The sequence below is a fragment of the Lytechinus variegatus genome, chromosome 6 (assembly GCF_018143015.1).
Source record: "Lytechinus variegatus isolate NC3 chromosome 6, Lvar_3.0, whole genome shotgun sequence".
NCBI lineage: Eukaryota > Metazoa > Echinodermata > Echinoidea > Temnopleuroida > Toxopneustidae > Lytechinus > Lytechinus variegatus.
The window spans coordinates 37,494,557-37,518,296 of record NC_054745.1 but is presented as its reverse complement, the minus strand read 5'-3'; the positions used below and the strand labels follow the sequence as shown (position 1 = coordinate 37,518,296).

Genomic DNA, 23,740 nt, shown 5'->3' with positions numbered 1-23,740 from the left:
TGCAGAAAGAGTTGCAATCAATCGCAACTCTAAAAAAAATCACGCGTAACTTAAGGATTTTCTACCAATCAACAGCGTGCATTTGGGACTTGCGATTGATTTTTTTACTTGCGTTTAAAGGCAACTCTTTCTGCAACGGACCCCTGGGGCCCGTTGCAGAAAGAGTTGCGTTTAAACGCAAGTCAAAAAATCAATCGCAAGTCCCAAATGCGCGCTGTTGATTGGTTGAAAATCAAGTTGCGCGTGATTTTTTTTAGAGTTGCGATTGATTGCAACTCTTTCTGCAACGGGCCCCTGGTATTTTTAGCTCCATAGTTGGCAATGTGCCTAGAGCATTTACAGGAGACCTGATATGAATTCCAAAGTCCGCTGGGTCTTAAAACTGAAAAAGATTCATTTTAGTGACTTTTGGTTTATTGGTTGACTGTTGGATATTAGGGAGTTTTCGCAAGAACACAATTAATGCATTGAAAATACCCGTCAAACAACTGGGGTCTTTGTCGAAAATATTGATGATCCGGAATAGCAATTTCGTCCTTAGTTCCGGAGCTGACAAGAAATTACAAAGATATGTTGTTTGTCCAGAGTTTAGGACGAAACTGTTGTTTTGATTTACGAATTTTCGACAAAAGCCTCCCAGCTGTTCATTGTCGTTAAGACGGGGATTTAAAAAAATATTGCATTTTTTAATCCGTAATGCGCAGCGGGTTCGAGCGAAAACTCCCTAATCAGTTTGGTGACTTCTGGTTGATTCATTGACTGATGGATATTGGTATGAAGGTGTCCAGAATTATTCAGCCACTGACTGTGCAGGGATGGCTGTCATCTGTGTATTGCTCTTATCTTCATAGGAGGCAGCTGAATTGTTTAAGTTTGGAGATTCCACAAATCCTTCGAAGAGCGCCCCAAACGACGTCATCGAGCCAGTGAACAACTCTTTGATGGCTACTCGGAACTGTGGGTATTGGATGGTGTAGATGAAAGGGTTTGCGCAGGAGTTGCAGAAGGCTAACAATGTCAGGATGCGATTGAGATCGCCGTAAAGGTACGTGTAATCTATCACCCCGACGTTGAACAGGAAGTAGCCTATGCTGTTGGGCCCCCAACAGACTATGAAGATGATTATCACTATCAGGAGAAGCTTTATCACACGGTTCTTGGCTTTGAGGAGGCGGTAAGAGGAGGTTGAGCGAGCCCCACTTTCGACGCCACCTTTCCCGAAGAATAGAGCTTGTCGATAGAGGGCTTGAGCGGTGATTGCCTGTGTGCCCAGCATGATGAGCGAAGGGAACAGGAAATGGAGAAGAAAGGACGTAACTCCGGCAACCTCTGCAGCTAGCTCGGACGAGTAAGAGTAGATGCAGGATTGTGTGGTTGGGTCTACGGATATAGAAAGTGGGATGAAACTATCTGCAACAATGGCTGCTAGCCAGATCAACAATATGGCAAGGACAACGTGATGCTTCCGCAGAATGCGGTTGAACTTGATGGGAAACACGACGGCAAAGAAGCGCTCCATGGATATGGTTGTCAGGGTAAAAATGGACACACTGACAGAGAGCCACATGAAGAAGGATGTAAAGAGGATTCGGCAGTATAGCTCGCCAACCCAGGTGGAGGGTACGATTTTAGCTTCTGGGATGGGGATGATCAGCACGGAAGTCAGTAAATCAGCAAAGGCCAGAGCACCGATTAGAGTGTCCGTAGATCTACTGGCAGACCTTCGTTTAAACAAAACGATTATTACCAGAAGGTTTCCGATGATTCCTAAAATTCCTAGGACTAATTGTAGGACCATGTTCCATGTCCAAAGCACTGGTGCCCAGAAAAAAAGGTCAGTACCCATAGTCGTGACCTCTATTTCCTCCGTGGAACCAATACTGTAACCTAAGGTATTGAAGGTGGCAGTTTCAAAGACATCATCTGGTGTAGGATAGAGTGTGGTCTGGGTATCTTCTAATGCACCGATGCTACTAAAGGATACATCTGTGGTAGTTGCATCAGGAGTCGAAGTCACATTCTCACCCATTGTTCCTCCAAGGAACATCGTCGAGAAGATGAGTAGTGCATGCATTACCATTGCAGAGTGCGGCGCCATATCAGTCATATCCAGGACAATCTGGGGACAGAAAGAAAATAAGAGTGGAATGTTAGACTGTAAAAGTCTGGAAGGTATTAATACGTTTGATACTTTTAGGGTTATTCAAGGTTTTATACATATCAAACATACCACACTTTCAACAATGTCGACAACTCAGTACAAACAACAATATTAAACAAGACAAACAATAATATTATACAATACAAATTATTAAAGGTAAGCATAAGTAAATATCGTAAAATATGAAAAGTGTACTTAATATGACAATATAAAAAGTGTACTAGAATGCATTCTTGTAAATGGTTGTAATATAATGACAGAGAAAGAAAATGTGAGGTGTGGATATGGGGAGCCAAAGGTAATAGCAGAGCTTATGGTAGTAGGCCTATATTCCAATTACCATCTTACGGGCACAGCAAATCTGGAACCTTGCCCGATCATCGGTTTGGCATGTCATCGAAAAGTATCGTATTAGCTTTGGGTCGGTCCAAGGTGGGTCTTGCCGATGTGACTGCAGTCCAAATATGCCAATACCTCCAAGACATTGCACCACGTTGGGTAGCAGAATCTTGACAAACTCCCAAAAATGGTACTGCAATGCATTAGAGCAATGGATACATTTTGGCATTATCCGGTCCCCAGGGGGGGCCACTTACATTGATGAGTGGATACCATGCGCGACCAAAAAAACACGTAAAAAGGATGTCCTTTTCACGATAGGGCACGTTACGTACGTAACGTGATAAGGGTGTCAAAAACACAAAAATAATGAGAAAAGGGTATCTATTTCGCTAGGAAAATTACGTGTTTAGGGTCGAATTTGCGGGGATGATAAAACAAAATTAAAATGTTTCATAAAGGATGTCCTTTTTGCCCCAACAATCCGTGTTTAGAGTCCTATTTGCGCGAGGTGTAGAAGGTGTGGTCCGTACTAAATCAAATAAGGTAAAGCCGACGACCGAAGGACCCGTAACAATAAAACATTCCTGTACTTGTTTAGGGGTTCATTTCAGGGAATATTTGCCAAGAATATCGTTTTGTCTCCAATACTTGTTAAGGGTAGGGTTTCACACGCCAATACTTGTTAAGAGGTGCATTTTCAGAATATTAAAATTACGTGTTTAGGGTGCTTTTCGAGACCCCATGGTCGCGCATGGTATCCACTCGTGAATGGAAATGCCCTCCCCCCCCCCCGGGATCCAGTCCAAGGGCAACTTAAAACAAAACAGTATGAGCATGATTATTGCTATACATTTATGTATACGTGTTATTGTATGTGTATTTTTTTCTAACTAAAGGTTTCATTGTGGACAGACGGGTTGGTAGTGTTCAGGAATTTGTAACAAGATCGCGCACCAGTATATTTATTTATTTTGTTAATTTAGCCAAATTTTCATGTCGTGAATATTGATTTACTTGGAATCGAAGGCCAACTGTAATGTTTATACCCGTTTTACAGATTATAATCCAGTAAATACATCTGTGCGCTCCAGTTACTCAATCACCGACAGACGTAAATACGAATGCCCTTGGACACGTTAAAGTTACTTAATTAGGGGGAAAACGTCGGTTATCCTTGTAAAGTGCAGGGGTGCCAAATGTAATGTAGGAGGGGCGGAGCAACCCCTCCCCCATCCCATTTCAAGCAATGATAATAAATGAACAATATTAATATGTGGTTAAAATAGCGCACGTAATCCCCCTTGTTAAGTGCTCATGGCGCTCTACTCCTCTACTCTATTATAGCTAAGCTATAGTCTACCAATTCATATGCTCACAGCTTATGGAGGGATTACTTCCTGCCGGTGCCCATTTACCTCGCATGGGATGAGTGCAGCAAAATGTGGGTAAATTTCATGCTAAAGGAAAACACGCCATGGCTGGGAATCAAACCCACGCCCATCAGATTGAAAGACGAGAGTCCTGCTCATGTTTAAAAGAGCCCAGGTTAGAACTACACTCTAAATTGAATGAAATATTACCGGATTTCCAAAGCTTAAACAATAATGATAAATTTAAACTAATGATGTCGAATTCCGAAATAGACTTAAACGCAATAATAGTTAAGGGAATAAGTGCAATGTTTGATAAACGTCTGGTGCTCTTGCAACATAATAAGTAATGTATTCATAAGAAAAATAATGACAATAATAATAGTGATAATAATAATAGTGATAATAATAATAACAACAATAATAATAATAATAACAATAATAATAAATAATAATAATAATATAACTTTTTATAGCGCCTAATACTCAAGGTTTTTAAGTGCTTTACATTGTAATTATTTACCCTTACCTATACCCTTTTATTTTTTTTCACCTGAATATGGCTAATAGATAAAAGTAGAAAATTTTTGTTATTATTGATCTGCTTATGTTTTAATATTGTTGTTGTCATTATTATTGTTGTTATTATTGTTACCATTCTCCTCAAGCTCCCCTTCTTCCTTTAAATATCACAATGTACTTATTATAATTTGTATTAATTCATTATGATGTAAATATGTATTATTTCAGTAGGTCATGTGACCTAAGACTCCACATACTGTATTATGTTTATTATGTATATTATTATGTAAAAAAGTGTGCTATATCCTATTATGTATCATATTAGGTATATGCCTATTATGTATTTTTATGTATGTATTATTATGATATTATGTATTTCATTTTAATTATTTTGTTTCTGTTTGTGTTTCATTGTATACTTTTGAGAACAATCCAACATGTTTGTGATTATAATCAATAAATTTTGAATTGAATTGAATTGAATTGAATTGCAACCTGATCACGATGAGCCACTATCATGACTTTGGCTCATCAAAAAATAATGAATTTAATTAAATTGACCTATCCTGTTTCCTGTGTCTTGGCGCATTTTGTGAGGCAGCGGGTAGGCGGGGAGCAACACAGCTGATAAGATCCTACGGGAGTTTCTTCAATAGAAATGATAAACAGTTAAAAGAAATAGGGGACTTGTTGACAAAAGAAATGAGATGTTTTTAATGGGGATAGCTGCGTCATAGTCATACGTAATATGGTTCACCCCCTATTAAAACGCCCCCCCCCCCCCCCCGAGATGTCTCGATCGCCCCCTGAATGAAACCTCAAGAGTAATTTAGTGCGATACTTCCGAAAATAATGATTTGCGCGGCAGTCTTTTGCGATAATTATTATAATAGTGGTTGCCCTCGGGAAATCCAGTTTCCGTTAACATTCTAAGTAGAACCAAGAAAATAACTGTACCGTGTTTAGAGGAGCCGCTTGACCGGGGGCTTTGGGCTGCTCCCCGTTCAATAATCGTATTTAACCACCTGACGAGCAGCTGATTATGTGCCTTCCTCTGATAATATAGATAAATGTAATCATGTTACAAATTATATTCTTTCATGACAAATAATTATTGTGTATAATCTATATTTTTTTAATGGTGTTTCGTGAAAATGGAAGAAGAGAAACGTATATTTTAATTGAATGAATGAAAAGTAGTAGTACTATAGTAGTAATACTAGTAGAAGCAGTATATGCCTTATTATTATTATTATTTATAGTATTATCATTATCATCATTATTTCTATTTATGTTTTTATCATAAATCATCAAGAATCCCAATATTTAAAATGGATTGGCAGGATAACAAAAAATCAAAACATAATAGAATATATATCAAAAACAAAAAAGGCAGAATATAGTATACTATAATATACTATAATAAAACATACTAGTAAGGAATTATTATCATTTTATTATTGTTATTAATATTATTATTAGCATCATCATTATTAGTAGTAGTAGTAGTAGCAGTAGTAGTAGTAGTAGTAGTAGTAGTAGTAGTAGTAAAATTAGTAGTAGTAGTCGTTGTTGTTGTAGTAGAAGTAGTAGTAATAGTAGCAGTATTAATGGTAGTAGTAGTATTACTATTATTATCATTATTATTACTATCATCATCATCATCATTATTTCATTTTCTTTTATTGTGAAGATTCTTAAAACTATACTGGTTCACAATAGCCATGATGTGTTCCTGTTATTCCAGAAAAAACGCCACATATACTGTATACCCAGTACGTAACGGAGCAATACATTTATCCAAACTTTCAAAAGTAGTTATTTCGGCTTCAAAGGCTAATTAGAAACTACTTATCCAAACGAGTAACTCTTACATCGACCATGATACGGCAGATTTTGGCAAATGCACACTCTGGTAAATTACCATGATGTGCAATTTATCGATTTTTTCCGTATCTATGTTACGGCAGATTTTGGTAATTTACAAAAAAATGCAGTTGCCAAAATGAGCCGTTACATATAAGTTTACGACACATATTTGGTAACTTCTGGGATTATTCGCTTATTTGGTGATTGCATTTAAAAAAAATACAGAATACCCTGTAACTACACAAGAGGGGGGAGGGGCATTTGGTTTTGTCTCTATGTTCTATAAAACCACATCTATCTACAATTCATTTTGTCTAAGATTCTAAAGGTTCTAGGACTGCTAAGATTCTAATGGTCTTATACCCACTTCGTCCATTGCCACTTCAATTGCTTAATTGTTTCAATTGACGGTTGATCCAATACTCATTTGGTCTAACTAATATTGGTCCAATACCCATGTGGTCTATTAAGTATAGGTCTACCCCGGGGGGCCACTTATATTGACGAGTGGATACCATGCGCGACCAAAAAAGCACGTAAAAAGGATGTCTTTTTCACGATAGGGCACGTTACGTACGTAACGTAATAAGGGTGTCAAAAACACAAAAATAATGAAAAAAGGTATCTATTTCGCAAGGAAAATTACGTGTTTAGGGTGCTTTTCGAGACCCCATGGTCGCGCATGGTATCCACTCGTGAATGGAAGTGCCCCCCCCCCGGGAGGTCTACGCATTTGCGTGGCAATAACAGGTGCCAACGCCTCTTTCTCTTGCCTCTCACGCCCCCCCCCCCCCACACACACACAAACACATATTTACCCCTGTGAAAATTTTGACTTCCTCAATATCACATATTCGTTTTTTTCTTCAGATCACAAAATAAAAAAATCATTTTTTCCGATTGCCATTTGTTTCACAACCAAAACAGTAAACATTAACAGTAATCTGCCCAAAAAAAATCATTGGTTTTTATTAAAATATCGGAGTCATGATATACACCACCTAGTTATAGAAATCCAGTGAGGTCAAACAAAATGGAATCTCCGATATTTAATTTCATTTATTGGATAACTCTGAAAAAATAATACGGAAAAAGATGTGGAATTTTTTTTATGTTGTTGTTGTTCTAAGATATTACAAGAGTTAAGCCTCGGTTATGCTGATATGACTCTCATTTAACTGTCAAATTCGCAGAAGCATGAGTGACACACCATATAAGGACGAGCTTAACTGTAATTGACATGTTAATTGCCCACTTTATGTGCAGTTCGATTCCCCCCAAAAGGATATAGTTTCCTCATTAAAAGCAAACCTGCATGACCTACACTCTAAAAACAAATCAGTCAAAAATGACTGGTTAATATGGTCAGCTGGGAGCAACTGTTATTCTAGTCATATTTGACTATTTTCTAGTCATATTTTACTGAAACAGAGTTACTTCTAGAATATATGTCAGAAATGTGAATATCAGTGATTGCCATATCAGTTGCTCCCAGCTGACTACTGGTCTAGTCGATGTGACTGATTTGTTTTAAGAGTGTAGGAGAAATATAAAATAGTATTCATTTAATCAACATATTCTCTGGACTAAACACGCTAAAAGTAAACAAAAAAGTCTCACAGTTTCTTTTTACAATATTACTCGTAACCCAATTATTCAAACACTCGTTCCCCTTTTAAACATAATGCCCCGTATTCTGAAGTCGGGTTTAACTTAAACTCAGGTTTAAAGTTGTGGTTTAAGTATGGGAAGCCAAAAGTATCAAAATTCTTATTAGGTTGTATGTTTCGTATGTTTACTGCGCTCATTCCTGATTCACTACTGGTGAAGACAATCATCTCATATACTTCCTACACAATTATGAATGATTTGAAAGCCGAGTGAGCTGGAGTTTGATATCTCTACTGTAATTATGTAGCAATTGGCTGTCCATACTTAAACCGCAACTTTAAACCTGAGTTTAAATTAAACCCGACTTCAGACATGGGAGAATACGGGCCAATGTGTTGTTTCTTCTAAAATTTTCTTGAAGTTACACGATATCACGTTCGTATACATTCGTAATTCCGAAGGTTCGTTAATCCGAAAGCGAAATAAGGTTCGTTGTTCCGAAGGATCGTTAATCCGAAAACGAAATAAGGTTCATTGTTCAGAAGGTTCGTTTTTCCGAAAACGAAATGAGGTTTGTTGTTCCGAAGGTTCGTTTTTCCGAAAACAAAATGAGGTTTGTTGTTCATTTTTGTTTTCTGACTAACGAACCTTCGGAATTACGCATTATGAAAGATTTCTGCCTAAATGAGACAGAAAATCGTGTACAACTCTTGAACGCACACACAGGAGTGACCCTGAGTGCAAACAGCTGACTGTGTTACAACTTAGGGGTGATACATTTTCACAATAGGGGTGATCAAACTCACTGGAGGGACTTTAATTGACTTATAACAAAGAAATGTGTACTACAGTACTCCTGTTGAATGCTCTGATGAAAATTATATGAGTTTCAGATTCATTTGAACTGGAGGACAAGATTATTGTATATATCGAGTGCATTATGCATAAATCATACTACCATTGCGACCCCTGCCCGGCCGATGGTTCAGGCATGACGATCCTGAGTGACGTCACCGATAGAGACCTCAAATGCCAGGAGAGCCTATTCGACAACTAACTTCATCTAAAAAACACGTATTGAAGATAGCATCCAATGGGGAATGGATTTCATTTTCATAAAATATACACTCCATTCTTCAATAAATCTTTCACCCCGTCGTTAACTGCCCATTCATTCTCGAGCAATGGGGGAATGAATACAGAGTGTCTCAAAGTTTGTGTGAAAAAATGTGCATTTTCCATAGAACTTCTGCCAAAAAGCAATGCGTAAGGGAAAGATTAGCCCCAAAACACGAATAGATGAGTTAATCAAATGGGATGAATCATGAAAATAAGTGAAATATAGTTTCTCCTGTACTCATTACTGAATACCCCGACTTGATACGATTAATTTTTCCCCCTCTCCATCAACTTTTTAGAAAAAGGGTGCATATTTTCATAAAAATATATGTTATATCGACGGACGCCCGTGCGTACGAGCAGGAGGAAGCCAAATGTCTCGTATTTTTCATAATGTCCTCATTTCGTTTTCGGATTAACGAACCTTCGGAATTACGAACCTCATTTCGTTTTCGGACTAACGAACCTTCGGAATTACGAACCTCATTTTCTTTTCGGATTAACGAACCTTCGGAATAACGCCAAAAATGTTCGGATTAACGAACCCTTTTCCGTTTTCGGATTAACGAACATCGAGGCATAGGCAATTTACGTGTTTCGGAATTACGAACCTTCGGAATTAGGAAGGGAATATACACGAAGGGAATATATACTTGTCTGGATTTGCTTATGCACAATATATTTATGTTGAATTTTTTTAAACATACACACATTATTTTAGTATGTATGTGTGTGTGTCCTGCAGGTTGCTTGTCTCTTTGAACATATTTTCTTCCTTGTTTAATATCTTTATATGTTGTATATGTATGTATTTGCTACTTGTAGGCAGGTCCCCCAAGAAAAACAGTGCTTAGTCCACTGATGGGGTTACCCTGGGTAAACAAAACGAAATAACTAAATAAATAAAACCATCGCGTTAGAATCAGTGTGTTAACTGCATGCTGTTAGGCCATACCGGGAGTACTTCCATTAAACTATTAAATCTAAATATTTTTCCCCATTTCCCATCATAATTGTGTAAAATTATCATGAAAGTCGCCCCTGATTATTGTGAGCAATGGTCTAGTTTGCTTGATTTATGAAATGAAATAATGAAAAACATATGTTTTTCACTGTCCCGCAGGCACCATAAAGATAAGAGCAAATGTTTACGCTGGATAATATTCCGGCTAATAGTATTTACCAATGATTGCCAGTGTCAGTACTAGCGGGTTTCCCGGCATTACAACGTATGTTCCTCTGTTGCTAGGCAGATTGTATAACATTTTCATTGACACTAACATAGCTCCCTTCCGGGACTTCTATATACTTTTTTATGTTTGTCTAATATTAATGGTCATTATCGACAAGGTCTCTTTAAAAAAATACATTGAAAAACCCGAGCATTTGTGGCGTCGCATTCATAAGGGTAGTCATTCAATCGCGCTTAAATTTGAAGAGTTTTGTTCCAAAAGGAGCTAAATCCACTTTTTGTATGTTTCTGTAAATCAAGGTTTTTTAATTCTCCACTTTCCTTTAGCCACTGCTGTTTTTTTAATTAGATTTATAGGTGATAGTACAACCATCTTAGATTGATTAAATCACGATTTCAAAAATCCAGCACCTATTATCAATGTTTTAAGAATTTTTGAAATTTTATTTTTCATGGATTTAGCTCCTTTGGAACAAACCCTAGGAAAATGTCAATATTTGCCAACTTAGACATGTTTGATATTGGAAATTGAACACGAACTACATAAATATGGCTAGCGGAGTACACTTCACATCTTTTCTGATGTTTATCCATTTGAACTACGAAAAGAAAAAAATGATATTTTGTCATCTTTTCTAAGGAATGTGACTTTTCGATAACTAATTCCTAAAGGAGCTAAATTAAAAAATATTAATAAAAATTGTAAAATTCTATCATTTTCAGCAAAATTTTGCACTGATGGTGTGAACCTCTCTATCCACAACATGTATCTAAAAATTGAATGCATAACTTTATTTAAAATGGGAAAAATAACCAATTTTAAATAACCCATTAGTGGATTTTGCAATCAATTTTCAAAAAACTTTACATTTTTTTCAAATGCGATATGTTGCATTTCATTCCCACATCTAAGATACATATATAGTTGTATCAAAATATCAATTTTGGTCAAAGTGGATTTAGCTCCTTTTTGGCATCAAGTTCTTCATTTAAAGATTCGGAATCGTTATTAGGTCACAATATTCAGGATGCTTATACATTTGTATCACTCACGGCAAATATCTTATTTAAATGAATATTTGAATTCAGGTTTCTAATAGATTTCAGTTTCAATGTAAACGCATCAATATTATCAGGATGATACCATTCTAGATGAAAAATATATAAAAAAGAATGAATTAAAAAGAAAATGTGATATGCATTCATCTATGTCATTTAATGATCGCATTCACCTTTTAAGTTAATTCGATAGTTAGTAATAGCGGTAATAGCGGTGATAATGGGGTTACCTTTTCATGGAATCGAAATCTCCATCTAGACTGTCCTAAATCTCTTTCTATCTCTCTCATTTTTTTCTTCATTCTGTGCACAAGACTCGTAACTTCCCTCCTTTTCTTCAGACCTCCACCCCTTTCTCTCTTTATTTTTTTTTGTCTCCCTCCACCCTCTTTACAGTATTATAAAATCACACTTCATTAGTTAAATTGGGTTACGATTGAATTTCCACATGATGCTTTGGCTTGATTTGTATTATTTTATATTACTTTGTATTTTGTTTTGAATGGAAATGAATAAACAAGAAATATAAACAAGATATATCATTGCACTGTTTGTCTGATTTTCCTTCCCCTTTCCTCTTGATGCCTTCATCAATTTCAAGCTCTAAGCTTAAGATGAACGTCTCCCACATTTCAAATGTATTATGTTGATATATTTAAATATATGATTTTTCTCTGCTATTTTTATTTTATTTTGTTTACAATTAAAAAAGAAATTTATCAGGTATAGCTATATTTAAATAAGATTTTATATGCACTCTAAAAACACTGAGTAAAGTTTTACCCAATATTGGGTAGAAAGGGAACAGGCATGTTTGCTGGGTATTCCCCCCCCCCCCCATATTTGGCCATTTCAACGCAACATTGCGTAAAATTTACAAAATATTACAAATATCTTTTTACCTAACCAACATTCATGTTCCCATTTTACCCAATTTTGGGTAAACCTTTTTTAGAGTGTGTGTATATGTTATCAATTATATTATTTACTTGTTATGTTATGCTAAGAAAAAAATATTACTCCTGTATATGCTCATTCGAATGTGGAAATAAATAAATCAAATCAAATAAATAACGCTGCACGTTTGTGCACGTGTGTGTGTGTGGAAGGGAGGGTTGTGGGTGCCGTTGTCTTTGTACTCCCCCCCCCCACCTTCGCATTTACCCTTTTCTTTTAGCTTTTAGCAATTGATTTACAGTCTTTTTTGTATCCTCTGGTAATTTAAAAAACAAATATGTCTATTCGCCACCGACATGGATCAATATGATGTTACTACACCGTTAGAAAATTTATTCTTAAAATTAAAGAAGTTCTAGCAGCAGAGTCTCGAGAATATCCGTAATCTTACCAGATTGCGTAATCATACATTATATCATGTAAAATTACAGTATATTGGTATTTGGTGTATGGATCCTTACAAAATTCCTAAATAAAACACCCTTTTCCCTCTTTAAACAGACCCGTTCTGTTAAATTGCAGAAAGATTCCAGTTTTATGAATTTGCAGAATGATTCTGTTATTGCTCTTTGCAAAATCTTGGGGTTTTTCTGTAAAATCGGGGTTTTTCAATGTGTACGGTACATGGACTTTTGTTCACTGTATGTGGAAGCTTTAAAGCCAACTGTGATACGAGGAGCGATGATATTGTGTTGAAGTTTGTTTGTTCTCGGCAAATCTTTTTTTGGTAATTGTGAGGTCTGCATAGAGGATTTGGTTTTTTTTCCAGGCATTTCATTCCATCATTATTTGTTTCAGTAGTCCGTATGCCTGTTAGACTGTCCGTAATACAAAATTAGGATTTGTAAATTATGTCGCAGTTATTTACCTCGAGTTTATGTAGTAAATTATTATAATAATAATAACGTTTTACTTTAATCATAAGACTGCTCTTCTAGCAGGCACTGCATGACATAATGGCCCGAATTCACAAAGGTGGTTTTGAAAACCCACGGTTGAGTCCATGGTTTTCATGGTCTTCAAACAGTAGACTCATGAATAAAATAGCGTATCTAACCATGGTAACAGGCGTCAATTTGGCGCACTGTAACAAATGCGCGCATCAGCATTGGACATGTTTTATACACGCGCCCGATACGCGCTAAATTAAGCGTAATTTATACAGTAAATCTGCATAAATCATGGACTCCACCGTAGGTTTCCAAAACCACCTTTGTGAATTCGGGCCAATATGTTATTATAACCCTTCACCAGTCTAAATGCTGAGCGCCAAGCAAGAAGGCAGAAGGTCCCATTTTTATAGGTCTTTGGTATGACTCGGCCGTGAATCGAACCCACGACCTCCCATTCATGAGGTGGACGCTCTACCACTGAGCCAACATGCCCGGTCTATTAAATAAGAACACTTTGAAAGTGTGTGTGGGCGTGTCTAAAGTGAGGGTGTGTGTGTATATATATCTTCACACGCATGTCGTAAATGGCGATGATGATGATGCAATGTCATATAAAGAGAGAAAGAGAGAGAAATTAGATAAATGAAATAACTTGTTTGTGTTTCAAGAACATCTAAAATACTATATTTATCTGCATGGGATATAATGCACATATATTCTTGATTTGATGATTATTTTTGTTTTTACCCGAATAGGGAAATAAATGAAATCAAACTTGTGACAGCTCTTTTGTAAATAATAAACAGTGACACAAATACATATAGATAAATAAAGGTTAGGTATTTTGCCTGCTGGTTGATTGAACTCGGTCTCGCCTTACTGCTGGCCCGCCTACGTGGTCTAGTGCTTAATAAGGTATTGACGTTCAGAGCCTGGGACCCGGGTTCGATTCTCTGCGGGGGCATATTTTCAACCTTTGATTCAGAATGGACGACATCTCTGCAGGATCTTGAGTGAAGTTACGCATGTATTATCCTCTAATTTTCATTTGTTTCACCATAATTGTATTTAGTTAACATTCGGGAGAAAGGAAATCATGATCGATGGAGATCTCATTAAAAAAATTGCACCGACTGAGTGTCGCTCAACGTTGATTGTTCGTAATTGATATTAAGAGCATTCATATTCACCAATTCGTATCTCATTATCTCCCCGATTTATACAAACAACACTCGTTATTAGTTCATGAGATGCAAAAGTACTTTTTTTCAACCTTCAGTAGGGCTTAATCAGGCCCTAATAGACCAATCAACGTAATATAAGAATTAGATCACGACGCCAACGCGGCCAAGCTAAGCGTATCTAACATTTTTCAATTTCTTAATCAGACCAATTAGAATTTTCTTGAACACCACAATAATACAGTCGCATCCGGGCCATCTGGGAGCCCTTACGTAAGATTACAAAATATAGCAGTGCCGTGGCCAAGTGGTCTAAGGCGCCTGGCTATACATTAAAAGTCCAGGGTACGATCCCCGGCCACGGCACCTATGCTCGTGAGTAGAGCATTTAATGTACAATGCTCTTTTTATCTTGCTTTCAAATAAATGGAAATGATATGTGCATTATTGGTGAACTTGTTAAAAAAGAAAAAGATTACAAAATATGTAATTTCGCCATTATATACATACCAAGGAATCATTGATTTTGTTGAATTTCCTATAATTGGTCGCCACCCCCCCCCCCCCCTCTCACATCGAATCTTATAATACTCCAAGATCTAAGGAGCAAGTGAAAATAGAAGAGCAAAATAAAAGGATAGGGGGCGAAATATATATATTATTTTCTTAATATCATGTCAAAATTTAAAGAAAACATATATTTGTATCGAATAGATCACTTTTCCTTACTCGCTCTGCTCACTCGTGGCCTTTTATATTTAAAAATATTAAATTCTCAACAACAAACCAAAAACAAATTTACTATTGTTATATTCAATTTATGATAAATTAAGCATGGTCGTTAAAAAATTTTAAATACTTGTTTTAATACCTCGGTCACATTTGCTCTACTGTGGCCGTACGGCGAGTCGAAAACAGCCGTTCTATTAATTTTTATTCAAACCACCTATACGTAGCTTGTACAAAAAAGGTTAAAACAGCTGTTTTTGACTTGCCATACGGCCGCCACAGAGCAAATGTGACCGAGGTATAACTGTATAACAACTACTATAAAGGTCATATTAAAGCGTTGTATAAAACTTGAACAGCATTTCGCCTATGTACATAAACGGCGATCATTTTAATACCGAGTGTCGAGGTTTAATAAACGCATGTTTTTATGAACGATCACACCAACGAGATCTACTTCAGACGGACCGATACAAGCTATTACGTTATTACCAATGATATAACATTGGTCGGTTTGGAGTCCGTTTGTTAGGTGTGACTTTTATGAGACATTTTGCATATGAACGCACAGAGGTCAGAACAATTAAATGAAATGAGTGCTGTAATTAGGATATTAACCATCAAGGTTTATGCCACAGCAACATACGACCCCAACAGGAAAAAACAAAATCTCGACTCTCTCTCTCGCTCTCTCTCTCTCCCTTTCGCCCTCACCATCCCTCTACTAGCATGATAGTAGACTTGTTAACTGCAAAAAAAGGGGTGAACGCTGCATTTTTGAGTACAAATGTCCCACCTGGCACAAATGTTCCTTGAGTCAAAAGAAAAGAATTCATCCAAAGAGACACGCTGTATCTATGCAAATAAGCAAGTAATTTGCATATATTTGCATATTAGGTCGATATAGTGAAAACAAGTATTTGAGAATATATATTTAACCAGAACTGCCCTAAAATTGGAAATAAAGACTTGGGGTAAGAAAGGGAAGAAAATTGACATAAAATGATTGGGATATCCTTGTTTATTATTACCTAATTTACATATATTATGCAAATTATAATTTAAAACAGAGTATTTTTTCATGAATCCTAAACTGTTTTATAAAAAACAGCAATTAATACACAATGTCAACATTCTACATGAAAGAGAATATATTAGCGAAAACATCGATATGCTTCATGACAGTATTAGTGTATAATTAATAGAAAGAGGGCAAATATGTCAAAATGTATGACGTGATATTGCGCTAAAACGAGACAAAAACAACCTCTATATCACAGTCACACTCACGAATCGGACAATAAAGCGATCAATGGTATGTCATTCGAGATAACACAATCTCAACACAATAGCTTCCATCGGCTTCTCGTATCGCTTTTGTTGGTGTGTCTGCCACACCGTAATCTATGGTATATACGGGCAAAATGCATTTCGGTATCGGTAAAACACTATTGATTTTGTTTTATTTGTTTCTGATTTGTTTCACTTGGAAAATTTACAGGAGACATTGCTTTACAGGTTACTGCTTTAATGAAGCTCTGGCACATGAATCATAACATGTACCCCACCTCAATCCATATTTTAACTTTGTTAAAATATATATCTTTTTGAGACCCTGAAGTGGCAAATCTGCATTCCCCCGCGGCATTCCCGCTACTTTACAAAACCAGTTTGACTTGTATTATCGACTTGGAAAAGACAGATGTATGAGACATCAGTTAACATGTTTCCTGAAGATATATTTTTTTATTTTTTTATTTAAGCCTACGTCCACGGGAGCCCTCCTAATTTACCCCCATCCCCTCTCTGTATTTCGACACTAAATAAAAAAAAATATCGTGTTTTAAAGCCACCGGCAAGGCAAATTGCGTTTTTGGTATAATAAAGCAACTTTTATATCTATATTTCATATTTATCTGTAATAGTATTGTCATTATCATTATTATTATTGTTGTTATTATCATTATTATTGTTCTGCAGTTTGTAATAATGCTCTAGCACAGTAAAGGCTATAACCCAACAGGAGCATGCCTCGGATACCCTTTCCCCTTTTGGTTTTATGTATTCAAAAATAGTTTATTGTCTTTAGAACTCTTAAAATATTACTTTTGTTTGTATTGATATCTTGGAATAGATTGAGGAGAAAATACTCTACAATTGACATGTAGAAGAGCTGTGGTACATTGAAGAAAAGCCACACGTAAGCTCTAAAATACTCAAACCCCTTTATTGATTCCACTCTATGTTAAATTTAAATATTTTTAGAGCCCATTCGGAAGAAAGATACATTTCTACTACACACAGTAAAGCCTCTTTACTTTCTCCTCTTGAAAAAAAACATAGAAGGCATTGTTTTATATCGCATAAAATAAGTTCGTGTACATGACGTTTATTGTCTTTAGAAATCTTAAAAGAATACTTTTGTTTGTATTAATATCTTGCAAGATTGAGGAGAAAATACTCTACAACTGACATGTAGAGGAGCTGTGGTACATTGAAGAACAGCCAGACAGCCCTTTATTGACTCTACTCTGTTGATTCTCCTCTAGAAAAAAAAAACATGGAAGGCATTGTTTTATATCGCATAAAATAAGTTCGTGTACATGACGGTGGCCTGTCGAAGTTGCCCAACCCTTCATTTTGTTTTGACAATATATATTTAGAATATCGTCTAAATGAAGCCCTCATCTGGAAAAGGGCACTTATTAAAGGCAGCATCTACATTATATAGGTACTTGGAAGCAGGGGCTGAAGCCCCCGCAAGATTTTTCGGAAAGGGGGGGGGGGGGTGCTGCGTGTGTTATTCTGCATAGACAGCACCCCTGGAATTCCGGCAGATGTGATAAAACGAAAAAAAAAAGAAACGTTACCCCCCAAAAAATCATTTTGTCGTGCAATCCTTTTTGTTTATTTGCTTGTTAAATTTCTTGATGTAAATTTGAAAAGCAAAAAAGGTTAAATGTAAAATTTTGGTCCCAAGAAATTTTAACAAGCTTCAGCCCCCTCTTCCCAGTGCCAGGGCCTCCTCTATATAATGGAGATGCTGCCTTTAATAAGTGCCCCTTTCCAGATGAGGGCTTCATTTAGACGATATTCTAAATATTATATTGTCAAAACAAAATAAACGGTTGGGCACTTCGACAGACCACCGTCACGTACACTAACTGATTTTTTGAGATATAAAACCATCTTCTTCTATGTTCTTTTTTTTCTAGAGGAGAACGCAACAGAGTGGAGTCAATAAAGGGCTGTGTGGCTGTTCTTCAATGTACCACAGCTCCTCTACATGTCAGTTGTAGAGTATTTTCTCCTCAATCTTGCAAGATATTAATACAAACAAAAGTAATCTTTTAAGATTTCTAAAGACAATAAACTATATTTCAATACATAAAACAAAAAAGGGGAAATGATATCCTAGACATGCTCCTGTTGGGTTATAGCTAGCATTTACTGTGCTAGAGCACTATTACAAACGGCAGAACAATAATAATAATATTAATATTAATTATAATAATATCAATAATAATGAATGTAAATATAAGAATACAAATATAAAAGTTGCTTTATTATACCGATTAACGCAATTTGCCTTGCCGATGGCTTTAAAACGCGATATTTTTTTATTTAAAGTCGAAATACGGGGAGGGGATGGGATAAATTAGGAGGGCTCCCGTGGGCATATTAGGCTTAAATAAAAAAAAATCTTCAGGAAACATGTTGACTGATGTCTCTTATACATCTGTTTTTTCCAAGTCGATTATACAAGTCAAACTGGTTTTGTAAAGTGGCGGGAATGCCGTTTTTTTTTCAGGTTGTTTTGGTCTCGTTTTGTTAGCGCAATATCACGTCATACATTTTGACATATTTGCCCTCTTTCTAAGCAAATTAAGACACTAATACTGTCATGAAGCATATCGATGTTTTCGCTAATATATTCTCTTTCATGTAGAATGTTGACATTGTGTTATAAGTTGCTGTTTTTTTTAAACAGTTCAAGATTCATGAAAAAATACTCTGTTTTAATTTATAATTTGCATAATTTATGTAAATTAGGTAATAATAAACAAGGATATCCCAATTATTTTATGACAATTTTTTTCCCTCTCTTACCATAACTCTTTATTTCCAATTTTAGGGCAGTTCTGGTTAAAAATACATTCTGAAATACTTGTTTTTACTACATCGACATAATATGCAAATTTAAGCAAATTACTTGCTTATTTGCATAGATACAGCGTGTCTCTTTGGATGAATTCTTTTCTTTTGACTCAAGGAACATTTGTGCCAAGTGGGACATTTGTAATAAAAAATGCAGCGTTCAACCTCTTAACAAGTCTACTATGACTGGTCTCAATATTGAGCAAACCAAACATAGGCCTATAGATCCATGTAAATGATACATGCTTGGTTTTTAACAAATTCATTCATTGATTCTTTCATCAATTTATTCATGTATGCATGCATGAATTTATACTTTCATTCCTTCAATCATTCATGCATTTGTCCATCCATCCATCCACCCATACAAACATATATACATACACACATACATACATTTTTGTTAGTACTATACCTTTGTACATGCACGATAATGTAAATGATTTATCAAGATGACTTTGAAAAGTTAAACGAAAAAGTAATCTCAAAGAAACCTTAACTACGGTAAAGTTTTCTTTTCCCCGGTGGGGGAGGTGTTATATACATGTAATTTTGAGTAGAATTGTAAGAGCATTTACATTCACTTATTTAGTTATTTTCTCTTTAAGGATATTCATAGCATAGAATGATTAAGAATATTCCAGAATGTCTCAGTAAAGCTTTGTTAGGCATGCCTACACATGTTTAAAGGTTGAGGAATTTTGTTATTTCTGAATAGAGATTGCTACACAAAAGACTCATAGTAGCAGTGAAAAAAACAATAGGATTAGCTATGTTGTTTACAATGTTAATTTCACTGAGGTCATTCAAGAGTCTTCTAGAAGTGGACTATTCTGGAAAGAAGGAGAATGCTCTTTTTGAAAACAATACTAGAAGCTTCCAGTATAGTAGAAATTCTTATGTATAAGCTGGCAGTTTCTTCAAGGACATCATCATATCAGATGAGAACTCAGGGTTTCACACCAGACTTTACGTCAGAGCATAGTTTATTTCCAACTGGAATACATTTATCTTCTGTGGAATTATTTGCACGCCATCAATCAACTGTTTGCAGTTTCTTTGTGAGATGAATTCTCAGCTCTCATCGAGATCATAAAGCTGTTTTAATTAAAACTTTTCACCCCATGGATTGCTGAAATTGACTGTTAATCATCATCAACATCGTCTTCACAGACATTTCAACTCGTTACATTGACTCTTGTTATTCATCGTGCTTCAACATCATTTTCAACATTGCCATCATTGTGAACTTTAATTAAAGGAATCTTCGCCAACTGACTTGGGTTTTATTCGGATTTATATCATAACCTTGGATTGCACATCTAACTCTTCAAGACATGTAAAATCATTGTTTGTTTTTGTTTTGTTGAATGATCTCTTTCCTATAATAAAAGAAGGAAATCAAATTTAAAACTAAATTTTCATTGCTATTTGTTGCAGTAACGTAACAAAATACATATATACATACATACATTCATTCATTATTCATTAATTTATCCATCTATTCATTCATTCCTTCATTCATCCATCTTTTCATTATCCATCCATCCATTCATTCATCCATCTATTCACGTCCATCCATTTATTCATCCATCCATCCATTAATGTGAGGTATCACAGTTTAAGAGACAGTTTTATTAAAACTTTGATGCTATACTATCATGACAACAATTGTCATGATCTTGATGGTTATGAGGCATGTGAATGTTTTATTATATAGGACTCTATTAGAGCGAGATAAAGATCTCAATTAAAAAAATTGTGCAGGCTGTTATAACTGATCAAAAGTTTTCCGTTAGATATCTTTGTATAACTTGTATTTGCTATTAGTTTTCGGACTTTGAAACAGAGGGTCGTGGGTTCGAATCCCAGCCATGGCGTAATTTCCTTCAGCAAGAAACTGATCCACAGTGTGCTGCACTCAACCCAGGTGAGGTAAATTGGTACCGGTAGGAAGTAATTCCTTAAAAAGCTGTGTGCGCTATGAACGCCTAGCTTAGCCGGGTAATATACAATGTAGGAGCGCCTTGAGCACCTAACAAGGTGGATATGTGCGCAATACAAATACCCTATATTATTATTATTATTATTAAAAATGTTGCGAGAACTAATTTGTATGAATGAGGCAAAAATTGAATACGAGTCGAGAAGATGTAGCCTAGAAGATGGAGACTATTATTGAAATCTTGTTTATTGCTTTTCAAATAAATGATTAAAAAATCGATACAATGTAAGCCGATAGATTGCTGGGGGAAAAGAAAATGCCACGAGTTTATTTTTTTCAATATAATCCGATTGTAACTATTATGCAGACCAGACGGTGTGTGCATGGTTGCTGAAAACATGAATTATTTGCCCAATATATCATACGTTTATTAGCCGAGTATGCCACATTCATCAATGAATAGGAATTAGGATTCATTTGGTTTATTCATGGTTGCTTCGAATTAAACGAGAAACACAGACCTACCATGTATGATAAATTCCAGTTCTTGTAACAATCTCAAAATGACATTTACAGAATCTAATATAATGACCCCCCCCCCCCAAATGTCTGTTTGTATGAATGAAAATATGTGCCAAAGGATTCTGGAAGAAATTGTGTAATTGCTGAGAAATAAGCAAAATAAGCGCGGATTCGATCACTTCCGTCGGGTCTTTATCACAGCAATAATAATACACTGTCCCACGTACGTGTGCCTATCAGTGTTGGTGATCTTCAGTGTGAAAATTTTTCATCGTAGATTTCAAGATTTCACAAAATTCAGTTTGTGTAACTGTACCAGATCTAGATCCTCGATGATCATGATGATATTCTGACAATTAAGCCTGGTTTTACAGACTTTCTCATGAAATCGGTGTTTACAGCAACTACTGGCATAGCTCTTTAAGCGATTATTACTTGGCCGCAAGGCTCTCCGTCTTTACGTCAGTGAGCCATGCCTCTAAACATGCTAAATATAATTATGTCTTATTTTGATTAAATCATCCTCCCTTTTCTTTACCGTTAATGCACAGCAGCTGATGGAAGCATTCGAATATTGTCCGAGAGGTTAATTGCTAGTAATTGTCATGAAAGTTCATAAAAATCCATTTTCAATTCAATATCAAATTAATCCACATCGCAGAACAATCGGTTCATGTGTTAAATGGTATGTGTACGAATGAGATTGTGAACCTAGGAAAGCAATCTCATGCTTGAACTTTGAAGCTTGATATATCCACTTAGAATCTCTTTCGCAACCTTAAGGCCACCGCACACCTTACGGCTGTTCGCGATCCAATTTTGGAACAAATCGAATTTTCCTCGTTTTCTGAAAATACGAATAGGACATATTGTTTTATTTTAGGTTTAAATTAATTGAAAGAATTCTTTCAGTTAATTTAGGTTTAAATTAATTGAAAGAATACCAATATAACTATTTTGAAAGATTGCAAGCCTTTATTTAGGAGTAAAGTCCAAATCAGTTTCAAATCGTAGAAAATCGTAAGACTGCTAGACGTCATTACGACTAGATATTAAATTCGCTTTTATTCTAAGAAGGTGATATCATAGTTACAGAATTTGAAGATAGGTATATTCGTAAGGTGATTTAGAACGTTACACAGTAAGATATTCCAAGTCTCAATGTTAATATCAAATTCTACTACAATTACTTCTGAAATCGGGTCACAGACCAATCGTAGGGTGTTCGGTCGCCTTTAGGTCTGCTAGTTCATCCTTACTAGTGGAGCGTTGTGGCCCAGTGGATAAGTCTTCTGACTTTGAAACAGAGGGTCGTGGGTTCGAATCCCAGCCATGGCGTAATTTCCTTCAGCAAGAAATTTATCCACATTGTGCTGCACTCGACCCAGGTGAGGTGAATGGGTACCCGGCAGGATTAATTCCTTGAATGCATGAGCGCTGAGAGGCAGCTCGAGCTAAAGCCGGGGTAATAATAACAACGCGCCTCGGAATAGAATATTTCTAGATAGATGGCGCTATATAAATGCCTATTATTATTATTATTATTATTATTATTATTATTGTTACTTACTGTACCACAGTCTCATAATTCATGGGGGTCGATCGTTTCAACATGCCTGGACATTCCTATTGAATAAACTTCCAAAAGCCGCAATATTTCTTGTCTCACCACTTTCGGAAGTTCTCTAAAACCTGGTTATTCCACACAAACTTATAAGTAATCATTATCCCCCTTTTTTCTTAGTGGGTTTCTATTTCACTTGCCTTTCATAGTATTCGTGGATCAGCACCACAATACAGTCTTTCATTTACCAATCACTTCAGACCAGGCAGATCTTTGCGCTCATCCACCTCTGGCTTACTTGTCATTCCGAAAGTTTCAAAAACTTGGGGGGAAAGATCATTTGCTTTTGCATGCCCCACTTTGTGGAATAGCCTTCATGAAGACATAAAAAAATGTACTTCTGTCGAAACTTTCAAAAATCTTCTAAACACTTTGCTACTTAACTCTTAGCTCTTTATGCGCCTTGAGCACTCTACAGAGTGGATTTGGCGCTTTACAAGTCTCATTATTATTATTATTTATTATTTTAATTTTCATTTCTTTTCT

At 36.0% G+C, this 23,740-nt stretch overlaps 1 protein-coding gene across 1 annotated transcript; it reads right to left on the bottom strand.

Annotated features, from left to right (window-relative positions):
• Positions 1 to 362: 362 nt before the first annotated feature.
• On the bottom strand, positions 363 to 2,105 carry LOC121416624 (allatostatin-A receptor-like). The gene has a single exon (XM_041610107.1). It carries the CDS (start codon positions 2,096 to 2,098, stop codon positions 791 to 793), a length of 1,308 nt encoding a protein of 435 aa, XP_041466041.1. The 5' UTR covers positions 2,099 to 2,105; the 3' UTR covers positions 363 to 790.
• Positions 2,106 to 23,740: the final 21,635 nt, after the last annotated feature.

What these genes read in the sequence shown, in the direction of transcription:
- LOC121416624 (XM_041610107.1), bottom strand. Translation starts at nt 2,098, where the DNA reads ATGGCGCCGCACTCTGCAATGGTAATGCATGCACTACTCATCTTCTCG.